The sequence below is a fragment of the Poecile atricapillus genome, chromosome Z (assembly GCF_030490865.1).
Source record: "Poecile atricapillus isolate bPoeAtr1 chromosome Z, bPoeAtr1.hap1, whole genome shotgun sequence".
In the NCBI taxonomy this organism is placed as follows: domain Eukaryota; kingdom Metazoa; phylum Chordata; class Aves; order Passeriformes; family Paridae; genus Poecile; species Poecile atricapillus.
In genome coordinates, this window is record NC_081289.1 from 114,349,469 (window position 1) to 114,366,914 (window position 17,446).

General features: G+C 35.3%; 1 protein-coding gene across 7 annotated transcripts in view; it reads left to right on the plus strand.

Moving 5' to 3' along the window:
- Positions 1-17,446, plus strand: part of NFIB (nuclear factor I B) — a 169,818-nt gene that overhangs the window by 141,105 nt on the left and 11,267 nt on the right. The window contains exons 9-11 of one of the 7 annotated variants that reach the window (XM_058864272.1): positions 625-790; positions 4,239-4,321; positions 13,008-13,096. The exons of 1 other annotated variant lie outside the window; for it this stretch is intronic. In XM_058864272.1, coding sequence (XP_058720255.1) covers positions 625-790; positions 4,239-4,321; positions 13,008-13,096 — 338 coding nt within the window. The remainder of the gene's footprint in view (positions 1-624; positions 791-4,238; positions 4,322-13,007; positions 13,097-17,446) is intronic. 5 more of the 7 variants (XM_058864274.1, XM_058864275.1, XM_058864277.1 and 2 more) reach the window with 5 other exon arrangements.

Here is a 17,446-nt window from a genome sequence, read left to right on the forward strand (position 1 = left end):
ACCTATTATGCTCTTGGCTTGCAAAGTTCCCATTAAACACTTCTGTGTTTCTGGTAGATGCATAACATCTTTTTGCCAGATGTTATGATGTGTACATTATAGTGCATCCTATCCAAACCATCTACCCCATTTCCAAATTGTGAATCATTAGTTAGCCTTCCAGTGTGAGTAATCTCTGTGGACAGCTGTGGTCAAGTCTTGGTTATCCTCCAGGCCAGAGTGGTATGGCATGTGAAAACAGAGGTTTTCCATCAGTTGTTTGCTCTTAATACTTCATACATTAGGTCCTATGCCTGGTCAGTTTACTCCCGTGGTCATGGGATTTTCGTTCACAGCACTGCATGAGCAGCAAAAATATTTTGAAACAATCTGATGTATGTGCACCCAGGAAGGAAGAGTGTGGAAGAATGCTTAAAAGTACTGCTACCTAAGCATATACTACCTACCTGAGAAGGGACCTGCCTGGTGAAAATATCACATGGAAATTCAGAGCCTATCTAGAACAGCACATTCCAAAACACAGGTGCTATGATGATGGGCAATTCTGGAAAACCCTAAGATAGGTAGGTTCCTTAAACACAATGTGTATGTTTCACAAGGCATTCTTTTGGTTTTGTTTTGTAGCCTAACAGCAGTGGTCAAGTAGTAGGGAAAGTGCCTGGCCATTTTACTCCAGTTTTGGCACCCTCTCCCCATCACAGTGCGGTGCGACCTGTGACCCTGACCATGACAGATACTAAACCCATCACTACATCCACTGAAGGTGAGGCATCTTCACCTACAGCAACCAGTAAGTATTTCTTTAGGAAACAAAAAATGTCCATCGAAGATTTGGTATGATTTCAAACCGAGGCCAGAAAAAGGCGCCTTTTCCTACTATTTGACCAAATGGGTGCTCATCATTTTACATGGAGAGCAAATATGATCTGACTGCAAAGCTTTTCCTCCCAAAATTTCAACTTAGAGCTCATGTTACATGAACCAAAGCTTGTGACATGGCAACCAAAATGAAAGGGAAAAGCCTGCATATTTGACCACTATTCAAGGAAAAGAAAATATGTTTTTTTCATCTGAGGTGGACATTGTTCAGACATTGAAAAGCACACCCAGACAGTAAGGTTTTACAATGACCCACAGATGGAATTCCAAGCAGGGACTGGATAATTTGCTCCTCAATGAACTTTCCTACAGAAATCAAATCTTGTTACAACGCATACTGAATCCGAGCTATGATAATTGCATGTTAATATAGGTTGTGTTGTTTTTAGCAAAAACAGCAGTTGTGGCAAAAGAAAATTTCAATTCCTTGTCATTTCTACAAGGAATGGTAGATCCACTATTTGTGCTTGGTTTTTTAAAATAGAAAATAGCTCTTTACTAAATATAGGCTCATGTTATTTGTCCTATTATCTTCAATGGAATTGCAGGTCTAGAAATAAGGGCAAATATCTGGACTAATTTCTTCACTTCAGAGTGTTCATAATCAGTGGTGCAGAATGTTGCTTTCTAACTGTCTTCTGCATTTCTGTTGTCCTTGAACTTTTATTTGGACTTGAGATGGCCAGTGTTACCAGCATTTATCAGAGTGGTGAAGATTTTTAGGAGACACTTCGAGATTCTTGGAAAAAAATCTCAACAGTCTTTAAAAGTATTAGTCTCTTCAAGGCTTTTAACATTCAAATTACTCATTCTAGACCTATTTAATATTTGAATTTCAAATGCATTCCCTAACTGTTGGTCTGTCATTAATGGAGGCCATAAACTATTATTTTCAGGTGTTATACTATTTCAAAACTTTTCATTAGAATCTGAGGCAGAGATGAGACTCAAAGGCATAAGATGTAAAGGAGGAAAATGTTTAAGCATTTATTATAAAAGGATAGTAGTAACTTTTGGAGAAACTGCTGACCAAGTATAAAAAAATAATATAGATAGATAGATTTATGGAAGCATGTTATATACCCTTTCAGTATATTAGCTTTGTTAAGAGGTAATAGAGTCTACCTGTAGCCCCACTGGTGATCTGTGGCACTGTTTTAGAACCTTTTAAGGGTTTAAGAGTTAGTTTTAGCAGCAAAGTAGAAACTTTTGCTCCAAATGTCTGCACCAGAAGAGAAAACTGAGAAAGTTCTTGTACAGTTTCAAGAATTTGTGGTTTCATTTTACTTTGACATGATTGTGCTTGCCCTACACATGTCTCTTAGATGAGGTCAGGTTTTCTGATAAAAATGGCAAAAAACCCCACAGTAAATGCTAGAACTGTTTTGGGATGTTTTCTAGTAATATGACCTTAATCATCATTATAGAAAAACATACCTAATCTGTACATTTTCCTTCTACCAAAGGAATTATTTTGACTATATTTTCCAATTCAGGCATCACCCAGTTTCTTGTGCAATTCATGGGAACCTGAGTAGCTGATTCCTGCTGAACCTTTAGAACATCCTGGCTTTGATACTTAAAATAAAGCTTTCTCATGCTTCCATAGTAGTTTCCAAGTAAATGCTTGCCACTACAGCACATAAGTAATAAGAGAAAGAATGCCTGTGTGCAAATTTTATTTGAATGTGGCTGCATTGCCTGCAAGATAGTGTATAACACCTTACTTGCTCAGGGTGTTATGGTTTTCAGAAAACAGCATAGTCTATCTCCTAGCCTAACAAAAGCCTAGTAAAGGCTTTTGACACTGGATTGCTAACTGTAAGAGCATAAAAAATGAAGAAATATAGCTTATTGTTGAGTAAAATAACAATAAAATGAGAGATCATGTCCTTTTGATACATAAATTATATATGAATACAAATAAACTGTATTATCAGTCATAACAGGTTCACCACACAGATCACTGACGTTAAATTAATGGGAAAATCAACACTAAATGTATATTATGGCACAGTTTTCCTTTTATTTGGGGTGACTGATTGATTGGTTCAAAATATATATAGTTATATATTTATATAACTTGGACAAAAAATTAGTGTTATTATTCAGTGTGATGCAAATAAACTGGCAAATAATTAGCACTATTTTTCATTCTGAAGTTTTATAGCAGATTTTTGTTTAACGAGAATGAATGTCAAGCTTTAATAATATTTGGGGAACCCTGTGGCCTCCATCATGATTTCCTTCTAATAGTTGGTTAGTTCTTATGACAGCTTTTTAGTCAAGTCTGTTTGTTGTAGATATAACTTTTATTATTTTATTTTTTTTAATGAATGCATTTTTCCATGTGAACTTAGTATTAGCAGGCCAGTGTTATAAGTGCTCCCATCCAGCTTCTCATTGGCATGCTTGTCTGTGTCTGTCCAGTTTTAGTGGTTTTGCTACTACATATTTGCCATTTTTCCAGCAAGTTTCCAGGTTGTAATGCTACAGATTGCTGTGTGGATATCTCTGCACTGGGAAGTTGAGTAAGACCACCTAACTAATTTGATAAGTGCCACTAAAAGTCATGGCATGGTAATGATTTCTAGGAATTACTGGGAGAGACCAGACAGGAATCTGTCCTATAGGTGAAGGATCTATTCTCTGTAGCTAATCCCAACATCACTTGACATTCCCTTGCTCAGAAATGGATTTCTTCAACCTTCTGTAGCAGGCAGTAAGAGAATTATTTTAGTAATTCCCCTCAGAAAAGATTGTTTTCTGATGTATGGTGGAGTTAAATTTTTACTATTATATTGCATGGTAATAATTAGCTCCCTTCTTAGGAAAATATTGATCAGATTATATCCCATTACTGCAAAGATTCATTTCATACCACATAAGTAAACAAAACTTTTTATTCTACTTTATATTGTTCTTCTACAGTTTGGTGTTTTCTTGGTAAAAACGGGGCCTTTACAGAAATGAAAACAATGCAGTCATGAATATTTTCTCTCAGCACTGTAACTTCAGTGATTTCACAGTTACTTTAGATTTGTATAATGGAAACTAAAAGCGTGATTAGTTCAAATACATTATGAAAAAATTTCAAAAGATTAATCAAAGGAACTACTATTGTCAAGAGATGTCATTATGATTTAGACATGCAGCTTCCATTGAAGTTTATAGGAATTTACTGATGCCTTTCCAAACTTGGTCAGATATTTCTTTTGCTTTCTCTTAAAGCCAAAGACACATCCTATATATTGCAAAATCATAACTCTGGATCTCTCATATTTGTACTGTACCTGCACAAGGTAATAGATATGATAGGTTGGTATTTTTATAAATATGTTTTGTTCTTCCTTGATCAGCCTACACAGCCTCAGGCACATCCCAAGCCAATCGATATGTGGGACTAAGCCCAAGAGACCCATCCTTCCTACACCAGCAACAGGTGGGCAAGTTTCACTTAGGTGTAATGATACAGAGAAGCTTTTGTGGTATTACCTTCCTACATGCTGCCACTGGTATCTTGGTTTAGACTGAAATCTTCAGGTTTTCATGTGAAGACGTTTATTCAAAACGAACTGAACACTTTAAGAAATATCAGTTTAGCCTATTCTTTGTTTCTTAGATTTGTCCCATCTTAAGGAACTCCTAATATGTTTCTTTCAATATTTTTTTTTTCAGTTCATACATTTAATCTTTAACAGGATCTTAGGAAGTAGAAGGAGGTGTTTAAGAAACAAATACTAATTTCAAAATCAGTTTAAAAATAAACAAAAAGCAAAAAATACAGTTTATTATTTTCAAGTTATTTTGTTTTCTCTTCCTCCAGATGTTTAACATGTTTCTTCATTTTAGTTTTAGAAGATCAGTTATAAAACAGAATTCTCAAGGCAACCCATCATCATTTCTAGTGTAATAGGTTTAAATTGGTCTGCTGATTTCAAATGTGATAAACCACGTTTTTGTTCTAGTTTCTTACATCATTTATATTTCAAGTAGCATTTTAAATTTCACATCTCATTAATGCTATAAATTTAATGCAAATGAAGTGTTTACCCAAACTGTGAAACTATAGAGCCGAGATTAATGATGGCATACAAATAAATTAGCTGCAGTCAGTAGCAAGGCCATGCACATACAGAAATGGTACATTACAAAAATAAATTCAGACCCTTTAGAATGTTAATGTACTTTATGATGTGTTTGTGCTCCTCTTAGATCTTAACAGTAGAGGACTTTGAAATTCGCAGCATGTAAAATGTTACAAGGAGAAAAGCTGTATGTGGCATTAAGAAAGAGGGTGTTAAATAGGCCTTGGTATTTTTTGTACTGTATTTTTTTTTTCTCAGACTTGTGTTCCTGTCAGCAGTTTATATACATTTTTGTTTCATTTTTCAGTAAAACCTTCCTGTTCTGCATTGTTGAGATATAACTGACCTGTGCTTCAGCTGAAACTCCCTATCCATACCCACTCCCAGGGCAGAGACAGTATGTCCACTTTAAAGGTCACCACATGCCGAGTTCAGAGAAAATCATAAAGATGATAATTTATTCAAAATAGCTGATGCGTTGCAAACAATTTTTTTAAGTAGTAAGACTTAAATTCAAACATCTGTACACATTTATGAAAATATGTAATGACTATTAGGGGGTTTTCCAGCCATTAATGTCTCAATAACTTTTCTGACATATTGTTTTGTTGGATTTTTTTAACCTCTCAAAGATTTTTTTATTATGAAATGTGCTATAATTAATATGTTATTTTTTTTTTTTAAAGATACACTACATATGATAATTGTTTTTAAGGGACACTCAACACCCCTCTTTTTTACACCCAGTGAATGTGATTTGTGGACCTCTTGTGAAGTTTTAGATAGTATTCTTTGAAATGTCTCTGACATCCTGTTGATTTAGGGATGTGCAATAATTTTCTCCCCTCTGTATTTTTGGACAAAATATTTTTCTTCAGATTGCTTCTGCTTAGGCCTACTCCACCTGCCAAGCTTTTTGAATGACTTCTACACTTCCCATCACATGCCAGAAAGTAGTAGAAGCATATTTAATTTTTTCCTGGCTAAATTTTGACATATGTATTGCTAATGTTTTGCATCTTGTATTTATTTTTCTCTTTGTGTAGATCAAAATAGATTTCAAAATTTCAGCAGTGTCTTTGGAACATCAAAGTGAGAGGCATCTCAAAGGTCTTTGGTGTTTGCATGCTTTACATGGTATATCCCTTTCATGGTAGAACATGTGGCCAAATGTCTTAAAGGGAAGGGAAACTAAGTTAGATCTCACATACACCTCAGAAGCAGAAAAATTATTTAATGCCACTGTGCAAAACCAATGTTCTCCTCTCTGAAGTGTATTGCTTCATAGTCTCATTATATTAATCCAAGAGAATCAATTGGTGACCAATGAGCCAAGTGGTATATTTAAAAATATCACTGTTTTATTGTCTTTGCTCTTAGCTCACTATTCTCTTCTATCATATGCAATGGACACATCTGGGTTTGCCTGAGTGTGTTTGTGTGTGTTTGTGTGTATGAATGCCTACACATATGTTGACAATTACGGAGTACTGTGTACAGCTGAAACCATCTGAACGAACAGAATTACTAAAGTAGAAATTTTTTTCAGATGGATAAAAATGAACATCTAAGTATATATATAAGTATATATATATACTTAGATGTTAAGTATAACATCTAAGTATATATAGGTGTGTTTCTAATGTATTAGTTACCTTCATTCTGAAGGTGACATACAGAGATTACAGGCTATATATATGTATATATATGTATATGTACACACATACACACAAACGTATTACTCAGAAAGTAAGGTAGAACATTGAGATTGTATAAACAATTTTAGTAGAGCAAAGGTTATCCTTTGGTAAGGCAGAAGTGGGATTGATTTACTATGTCCTTTCATTACTTTACAACAATTTAAAATAGGGCACTCTTCTTGTGACAGATTTTAAATGCATTTGCTTTAAAGCAACCCATGATGAATGAAAAGAAAAATCAAGGGGTACGTGAAATAAGGCAATTAATCATTTTTTATTAGTGGAAAGAAATTTTCAATTAGAAAGCCAGTGGTTTTAGTTCCAGAGAGGTCTTTTAAACATTCCCCACATCCTGTAATGCACAGTGACCCCTCAAGAATAAATATTGTCACCAGTACCTTTTTTACTTCATTGGAGGAATCTTTATGAAGATTTATTCTCTCTGGTTATGAGAAATATTGGCAGGTACCCGTAAGTACTTTTTGTTGCTGTTAAAAAGAACCATTATGTAGCCCATTTAAGTTACAGTAACCACTATAAATTTAAAAGTTACACATGTATTTTGCAACATAGGCTCACATGGAGTCCTGACAAAGTGATAGCTTGCTAGAAAATTCTAGTGAATAATGTATAGCGGAGTGCACCCGAAATACTCACATGTACATGGGAAGCACTGAATAAAATTTTGGAAGACAATGCATAATAGGGCCAGTGGGAGAATTTGTTGGCTTTTACTGATCTGGATACTGTGAAATTGTAATGTTATATGCATTACTTAGCCTGCAAGATTGATAGTTAGAAAGACCAGATCCTAATGGGGGATTATACTATGGACTATGTAGTCCACTTTTGATGCACTAGCTGGTGGATCTTCCCACTATTTGCCTTGAAACGCCATATTCATGCTGTGGCACGAATAGTTAAAAAATACGTCTTGCTTCAGTGGCATTTGAAGAGTCAAATACAAAATATGTATTTTGGCATTTTCTTGTAAAAAAAAATCATATCAGACCTCCTCTGTCTATTAGAAATTACTAGTGACCACTTGTTTTTCTTTTTTTGATTCAGCATCAGCTTCTAACAGTTGTCAAGTGTTGATAATGTAATTATCAGGAGGAAAACTATGGGAGAGGGACATGGTAAGAGCTGAATGAGAAAGTTTTTCTTATTTCAGCAGTGGCCATTGGTAGAAGTATTTTCTGAAGCCAAATATACTGCTCACTGTTCTTTATGTGAGAAACTTCCTAACTAAATTAAACAAAATTAAAGTTGGACAGTTTGCAGTTATATCAGTGCACCTTCATTCACCTCACCCCCCCCCCCCCCCCCCTCAATTTGCATTTATTGAAGACTTGTTGTTTCTAAGCCAAGACTAGAGGAAAAAAAGCAACAAACCAATGAACTGAGGAAAGCCAGTCAGATTCAAACTTCTGTAAGTGGACACAATTCCTTGCAGGGATTAGTTAAAGTCATTTTAGTGGCAAGATCATTAGTTCAGTAGCAAAGTCTTAATGATCAGGATTCTCATGGTTATATGATGACATTTCTTTAGCCTCCTTGTGCCATGGTTCTCCTCATGGATTTATTGTGGTATTGAAATGATAAACACTTAGAGACAGGTTATGTTGTTTCTGGCAATAATGCTAGAAAGTTGCCAGAAATACTAGTCATATACTTTGCCTGTGTAAACAGTTTAAAAAGATGGATGGATGGATGGATGGATGGATGGATGGATGGATGGATGGATGGATGGATGGGTGAAAACATAGACACTTGTATTTATTGCAAGTGCAGATGAATGATATCACAAAAATATGAGGTTTCTGTTGGAGTGAATGAAATAACTGCAAGGTTTTTATTCTTCACTATTTAATTTTAGTGCACCTCTGGGCCTTGTATGGATGATTCTATTTTTACTTAGAAAACATAAATAAATGAAATAGCTATGAAGGTTGTTAGCAATTATCTCTAGAACTTTCCTGTTATTGTGCTAACTAATGGTGGCCCAATTGCTGAAGAGTTAATGAACTCTTCCAATCTTTGCACTGATAAACTCAGTGGCATGGTTTTCACTAAACCTTGCACTTTCTGGGTATGGTATGTTGCATTCATGATTTTCACACAGATTTTAAAATTAGAAGTGAGGCCTTTTCAATGAACATAATAAAAAGGTCTCCAAAATGATTAGAAAACTGTAGATAGCTTTTTATTTCCTACAAACAGCTTCCCTGTCTCTTCAGTAGAAAGTTGTTCTTACCAGGTGCATCCTCTAGTTACTGAGCTGCACAGTTCAAAATGTAATTCTCTTCATACTATTAATCAGGGAAATTGTGAACTTAAATGTCCACTAAACACAGAGTATTTGTTTACAAAATGTTTTGGGTGGATGTTACTTTTGCATTCAGCAGCAAGCTGAAAGAAGAACACAGGCAGACTCCTAAAAAGAACTTGTCAGTAAAGTCAGGAAACAGGTTATCAACACTTAGCCTGTTCTTATTGTGTCCCTTATCATAATTGACAGTTTGACGTAAAACTGGGTCACATGATTGCCAGGGCGGTATGTAAATGGCTAAGAGGTCACCTTTCACATATGCTTTCTGGAAAGGAAACACATTTAAAGGAAGTTTCAGTCAGAACAATGACAATATGCAAATGATAAGTTTTATGGGCTTTTCTCAACTAATAGGGGCCATAGCAGTCTCCTAGTACACTTTACAAAATACAATTCCTCTTTCACTATCTACCACAGAAGCTAGAATTGAATGTTAGTTTTAGCCATTCTTAGACAGTCTTTAGATACAAGATTACAAAATGTGCTTAAATACTAACCCTTAAAAATGATTCACACTATCATTAAAGATCAAGCTGTAGGTTTTTAATGTATGTATGATTTGCATACTTAAAACGCTGCAGGATGGCTGTGCTTGCAAGGTGCTGCTTAAACTGTGAAGACAGCTATAGTAAAATCTAGCACTTGAGTAGAACTTCACATCAGTATGTCTCACAGTTCTGGAAAGTGCAAAACAAAATCAATTTCCTGGGATTTTACAAAACAGAAGCACTTAGTCTACTGCTATGTAAATCTCCAGGCCTGTGTCCACTTCTAGGCTTGAGTCCCCTTCCCATAAAACATCTGAGGTGTGTGAGGGAGTTGCACTGCCTCCCAAGAGAAATGTATGCAGCGGGTTTGTGCTTCTGCTGCTTCATGAGTGCAGCAGCAGGGAGGTACCACAGGTGTAAGGGCAGAGCCTACGATCCAGGACTAGGAAAATGGCTGGGCTACCTATGAGGATTCCTCATCTCCTGAAAGGCTGGGCATCCTTTTCCACTTCATAATATAGACTCATCCTCTTTTTTTTTTGTGGTTAAATGAGAGATAAACAAGAAAATCCTTGATAATGTTTTGAGGATGGAAGATGTATAGTAGTGAGGTTCCTGTGGCCTGCCTTACTAAAAAACCACTGAACTGTGGACTGAAGGTCAAGTCTGTTCAACAGCCTTCTAGGTAAGACTTTCAACCATGTCATATGTCAAGTCAGGTAATTTATTTTTCATTCATAACATACATTTGATAAAATTAGTAATGTTTTCAGCAGTTATTAGATATATCTTGAGGATCATTTTTATGTACCTCTACTGAGGAATTTTCTCAAGTTTTTCCTGACTCTTCACATATCCTACAGAGAAACTTTTAGATGGCTTATAGTGGGTAAGAGTGACTGTGCCTTCTCATCTCCAGCTAACACTGTGGCATGATTTTAGAGGTACCTGTGTTACTCTGAGGAGATTAACTAGACAGAAAGCTTTCACTATGGCTCCAGACAACATAAAACACTTGAAATACTGTAATTAAGTGCCTTATGTCCTTCCAAAGCTTGGTACTCATGTCAGGTCTGTGCACCCAAGCTTTCCCTGCTGGGCTGTCTGGACATCCTCCAAAGGCAGCCTCCCACTGCTGCTGTGAACAGACTTTTTCCATTTAATGGAGCCCAGGCTTACAGAGTTCTATTAAATTCAGCAGTATTTTTACCCAGAAAGCACTCAACACAGGCACAGGATGCAGATGCAGATTTTGCAAGTGATATTTCTAAATCTTAGATATGCAGGCATCTTTCAATAAGAGTGACCTGGGAGAGGAGGTTTTACATGACAGAGATTTTTAAAAAATAAAAATTCTAGGCAGGTTAATTCTTAAAGACAATGGGACAGCTATGTGAGCCTACTGAGGAGTGTGGAGCAGCAGTTTTTAACATTGGGAAGGTGTATTTCAGTACAACTATATACAGCCCTGGTATATCACAGTATATCACAGAGCCAGTTGTCATGCAAACCCACACCTCCCCATGATGTTGTATGTGAATTGAGATACATATGACTGTATGTAATAAGAAGCATGTCATTACTAACATGTATGAAATATATTGCAAAAGCTTTGTGGTGCCTTCTTAATGATAAATTTTACACATTAACTGTATGTGGGGAAGGTTTTCATACAGACTGTGGGAAGAATACAGTGATTTAGTGCAGAAGCTAATTTACTAAAATGCAATATATCAGTCTCTTATTATTTTCCCCAAATGGCAAATGCAATTAGGTTCTGTATAGCAAGCTAAGTGCTTGCCAGATTTCTGAGTTAGACCTAAGTGAATATAATAATTTGGTAACACTAAGCTTGTGATTTTAGTATATTTTTAATGGTTCTAATCAGCCAAAGGGCTTTTATTCATAGATTTTATATTTTGTGAAGAAGTAAAAAAGGGGGGATGGGTGGGAGGGTTTAACCTTTCAGTCTTTTGTTTCAGCTGCAAGTGAGTTTTTATAGCTAAGTTATGAATCTTTAAAATATGTATTTGTAGTAAAGGTGATGACATCCTTAAGATAATAGCAGAAATATCTCTACTGTACATTGAGTAACTGGGCTGACATATTCTATCTATATGTTTTCATTATTAAAATCAGGCTTAGGATCCTGTTTTGTTTAGTGACTAAATCAAATGTTTACTTACCCATTTCTTTAAACATGTTTGGTATATTATTCACAGTTACCTCTAGCAAACTTTTTAACTGTATGTTTCCTTTTCTGTTTAATTTCATTTGGTTTAGTCATGCTTTTAATGGCCTTTAGAAGGTCCCTTGGAGTTCTTTAGATAACAAACAAGAAACAATCCTTATGAAAACATCAAAGACTAACATTTCCATTTCTCAGACCTTAACAGCAGGAAGCTTATTAGTCTAACATCCAGACAGGGTCAGGTTTGCAATATTGTCTTGTCCTCAACATTTGTATTTTTCAGGAAAAGACTGCAATAAATTGTGCTTCTGTGAAAACAGTTTATTGTCGTTTGTTTGCTGTAGCCTGTGCTGTCGCAAGAATGTGAACACGGATAGAGAAAACGAAAATGCATTGAATGCAATTAAACTCAGCAACATTATCTTCAATTAAGTGTTTAATCACATATAATAGTACAGCAATTTATATAAACATGACTATACAGAGGATAAAATGTATATTTTCTTCAGAAGCTAGATAAGCTCACTTTCTTAGGCTTAAAAATAAGCAGCATATATTTTCAATAAATCTGCTAACACTATCAGGCAGCTGTTAAATAAACAGAGCTGCTGAGGGTTGCTCGAACAATCTGTGAAGGCAGAATTGACAGTTTGAGGATCTGGGAAGAATTTGTTTCAGCTAATATTTAGTACATTCCTCATTATATTAAAATGCAGTAAAGTATTTTAAATTCTACTATTCTTAGTCTGAACAAGATTAGATTATCTCCTCTTGCTAGGTAACACCACTGTCAGTAACACTAGGTTAATAAACTTCAGTTACAAAATACCTTTACTCTTCTTAAATAGCAAGATAACAACATACAGTTTGTTTAATTTTGGACAATTTTCTATAAATTGCATGTCTTCCTTGATTCACAAAAAGCATGCTAGATGATATTTATTATATCTTACCTTACTCAATACACCTTATATAGAGCATTGCTTAAAAAACCAGCATAATTATTTCCTTTCTTAAAGTATCACACTATTGATTATTAACATTTCCTTTTATTCCAGCTCAGTTTGATCTAATAATGGCTAATTGCTATGTGCTACACACTAGTTACTCTTTTATGCTTTATTAATAGAGGATCATATTAAAGTAGTGTTATATTAAACAAGTCTATAGGCATTTATTTCTCAAAGTAAGTTATTTTGCTTTATTTTTTAAAGTTCTTGGGAAAGTAAGACTTTTGCCATGTACAGTAGTAGTTTGCATGTATTCATTTAAATACTAAAAACTGTAGTGTGCTCGATCCATATCTGACTGCTAGGTTTCAATTGACAGCTGAGAATTTGTGACTGGACCATGAATCAAAACGGCAGGCATTTATACCCCAGTGCCAGTGAGGATACATTGGGAATTACTTGGCAAAGGTAACATTTTAATTATTTCCACCCCTACACCACCTCTAAAAAAGTTGCATAGAGAGACAATATCTGTTTTGGTGGGCCTCCAGAGGTTTATATGACAGCATTATGATCAAAATATGTGTGTGACATTTCTCCTAAATGCATTCAGGTTATATTTCATGTAAGCAGACTTTAGACCATCCCTCAATGTAACACCTGAAATAACATTATGCTGTCCTATGCAAATGGTTTGCAAGTTGAAGGAAATACTGATTGTAGGCTTTAAAAATGTTATTTGCACTCATGTTTTTGGGACCTTAGTGGTTAACAGAAAGAAAATGGTACTGTTAAAGGTATAGATGAGTATAATAATTAATGGCTGTGGTGGTGGTTGTTTTTGGGTAAAGAATAACTATATTGTTCATAGAGACATTTCTTGCCAATTAGCTGGTGTAGTTTTAGGTCACTAACATATGCCCGAAGGTAAGATATAAACAATCTTATTTTTCAACTAAATAACAGAATAATTAGGAATGATTTACAAAAAATTAGTTTCTTTTTCTATGAGCCCCAAATAAATTCACCAAATAAACCAAACAATAAACCAAACAATAAACTCCATTAGCCTTTGATATATTATTAATTTATTACATTTTACATCTCTTGGTATATGGTGAATTATGGTAACAGCAGAAGTTGTGTGCTTATCTAAATAGCTGTATAAACCAAACAACATAATTTTGCTACATCAGTTTTCTCCTTTTTCGTCTACAGGATTATTTGCAGAACTCAACACTTAATGAGGGTTGTACATGTAAAGCTTGTAGGTTGGGAGCCTGTCAGATGAAGTATTAGACACCCACTCACGAAATAATTTAAAACTTTTTTGAGATTTATGTGTACATGAAAATATATGTACCCGCGAATAGTTAGTGTAAATATGTGTGTAAGTGTAATTCATATGTATTATGTACAAAATACCTTTTGATGCATTGTACTGATGGTACTATGGATTATTAGAAATTTTTTGACTTTTGAGAATCAACTTGGAAGGGAAATTACTGAATTTGAAAATTGGTGCTATTTATAAATCTCAAGTTTAATTTTTTTATTAATTTTTTTTTTCAATTTTTCTGAAATAATGTTTTAAATCTGGAAGAATTGTGGTGGTAAAATAAGACTTCGTTATTTCTTTCCTTATATATTAAATAGTACAATGGAAAATTAGCTAATGGATTCACTTCATCTCCTCAAGGGCTGTGATTCATATTACAAATCCCCATCATGCCGTAATTGCCAGAGTTTTCAATGTACTGCCAGTAGTGAAACCAAACTGAGCTTTTATAACATGGGTGTGGGGTGATTTATTCTCTCTCTACAAAGTTTTCAGGTCATTGACAGGTGTTAGAAAATTATATCACAATAACTTATCTAGGAACATCCTTCTCACATGATTTTAATCAGTTGTCACTTGACAACTTGACATTGGAGCATTGTCCTAGTGTTTGCTGAATTCTCTTTTTTGATGATGTACTATCATACATCACCTTGGGCATAAATTGTGAAAAGAAGGGAAAAGTGGGGGAAAAAATTTCTATGTGATGATCAAGAAAACTTTGGTGGTGAATGAAAGCGTGCTCCATGATCCATTCACTGTTAGAGGCCACACGAATTTTCAGATCACTCCCAGAATGTTGCCTGCCACTGTGGCCCTACCAACTCACACAAGCACTGCCAGAAAAGCACAAATTCTGCCATGGGTATTTCATTAGAGGCCTAGGCTATGCCACTTGCTCTTGGGTTATGCGCAGCCTTGAAGGACAAGGAAACAAACAGTTCTGACTAAGAAGATGGCTCTTAGTTGTTGGGTTTTGAAATATGACATTCTTCAAATCCCACAGAAATGAGGACTTGAGAAATTATTCCTGCACAGGCTAAGGAGCAGTGAGCCTTTCTAACACTAAAACTAATGTTAAAAAAAATGAGAATATATTGCGAAATTAATTGTTACATGTTGGTAAAAATATATATCCCAGTCCAAACAAGTTTCTGCAGCTCCAAATCGTTTGATAAATACTTGATTATTTCCTTGGATCTTCAGAGCCCATTTTGATTGTGCTCAGTCTTACCATTTGGGGCTTTTGGGGTTAAGCATACTGATTTTTCAGAAGTATTATTGACCTCAGGCAGGTGAAAAAGTTGGCAGTCCCTCAGTGTTAGCTGCCCTGTCTCTACAGATATCGGGTAGCAGAGATGGTCAGGTTGAAAGCTTTGTCATCAAGTATTGTTGGTGAACCACACCTTGGAAGTTTGGGGAAAGTAAATGATGAAAACTTTCTGTTATTTCTGTGTTCTTTGTTTCATTAATAGTTGGCTGTCACACTTCATGGTAGCTACAATACATAGATTTGAACCTTTTTTTGTTTTGTTTTGTTTCCTGAGAAAGTTATTTGTCTGTCGGCATTTAAAGATTCAGGTATAAGAAAGAAGTGGTCTGTATGCAAAGGCTGAACTTTGCAGAAAAGAGAATATGAGTAATAGTAAAAATAAAAGGGACCAAAAAGCCATGAAAAGATCACTGATACATCACTTTCTACAGAACCAGAAGACTTGCAGGGAACAGTGATAACAAAAAGTAGATTGATACTCTGCATGGCTGAGTTAAATATTCTAGTATCTTTAAAGGAAATACTTACATAAACTTTCAATGAACATCCTAAAAATCCTAAAATTAAATCGAAAAAAAGCCACCCCAATTATTTGGTGAAGTATTTAGAAGTCGTAATTTTTACTTTGCTCCTCATTCTCAAACCACCTACAATTTTTGTTTGGGTTGGTTTGACTTTTTTCATTGCTTATTTAGAACATTTTTGGTACATATTCTGTCTTTATATGACTTCTTATATTTATTTGTAAATGTATTTTATTGCATCTGCTGCACTTCGAACACCATTCAAATACATCAATAAAAATAAATTCTCCAGTACTTCTATGATCATTTAGGTAATTTTTTGGTGTACATGTGAAGAAGATACTAAAAACCATTAAAAAACCTCAAGTCCTTATTTTTTTGATAATGGCAGTTCTGTTTTCCCAGACACAGAAGGCGAGGGAAAGCTGTGAAAATCGTAAGGCTCATTTAGAAAAATACAGTCTCAGTCACTACGTGAGGGCAAGAGTGTATGCAAAAGTACACTTAAGAAATGAGTGAGAGTGACAAAAAGTGGGGGTGTGTGTGAGGCTGATAGCATGCATTTGATCCTAAATCTAAGCCACTCATTACACTATTGATGGTATTTCCAGTAAAAACACTCATAAAAGCTGGCATAACGGGTCTCTCCTGGGCCATGCAGAATATTTGCAAGTCTTCCACAGACTGTTAGCAACTTTTCATTGCCAAAGTGTACATTCCAACTCAGCTATTGAGAAATGTATTTTTATTTATATTAATTCTTGTAACAATCATTCTGCATTAACTGCTTAACATTACCTTTACTGTATCCAGGCAAATGCACTAGGCTAGAATTTCATGCTTTCATTCTGTTATCCTGACACATCAGCATAGTACAACAGCTGTCTCATTCCTGGAGATGCTGAGGGGAGCTCTGTTCTCAGAGTGCTGAATTTCTTTCTCAGCTGTAGCTGTGGGGTATTCAGCATTCCAAGCATCATTACTCCCCCCTCAGCCCCCCAGCACCACTGTGCATTTTATGATAACAGTGCTGATAAGGCAGTCAAATGGGATAATCTGGTTTGTGAAAGAAGTTGGAGGGGAATTGAGAATGGGTGCATGTTGCTTTTGTAGCATAATGTCTTGTAGATGTTTGGTAAAGACAAAACATATAGCTAAAATTGCACAGCCAGCAGCGTGTCTGTTTAAGCACATTTGGGCAAACACAGACACCTATTAGAGCAGTAGTTCATACACTCTGACCTGTGTCCCTCCCTCATTCCTCTCCCCAGCAATGGTTTGGAATAATAGTACTGTTTCAATTTAAGAACAAAAGGGCTGAAATTTCCTTGTAAAAATATTCACAGAGAGAAAATAAAATTATTCCTTATCTTTATCAATTTAAATTACTAATTCTAATAGTTTTTCCTAACTCTGTATGCAGAAAGATGTGCAGAACATTGTTTCCTCCCCATCCAGGCAAACATCTTCTGAACACTTCCTAAGAAATTAGTTGTATTCAAGCCAGACTTGCATGCTGCCATCCCACAGGAAATGGGTCAGCAATCCATTAAGATGCCATTAGATAATCTAATTTGGAACTTAATCTCTAAATTAACCATGCTCCATACTTGAAGCATACTTGAGAGAAAGAAAAAAAGTTTATGTTTGAATCGATAGGGGAGCCGAAGCGTGAAGAAGGC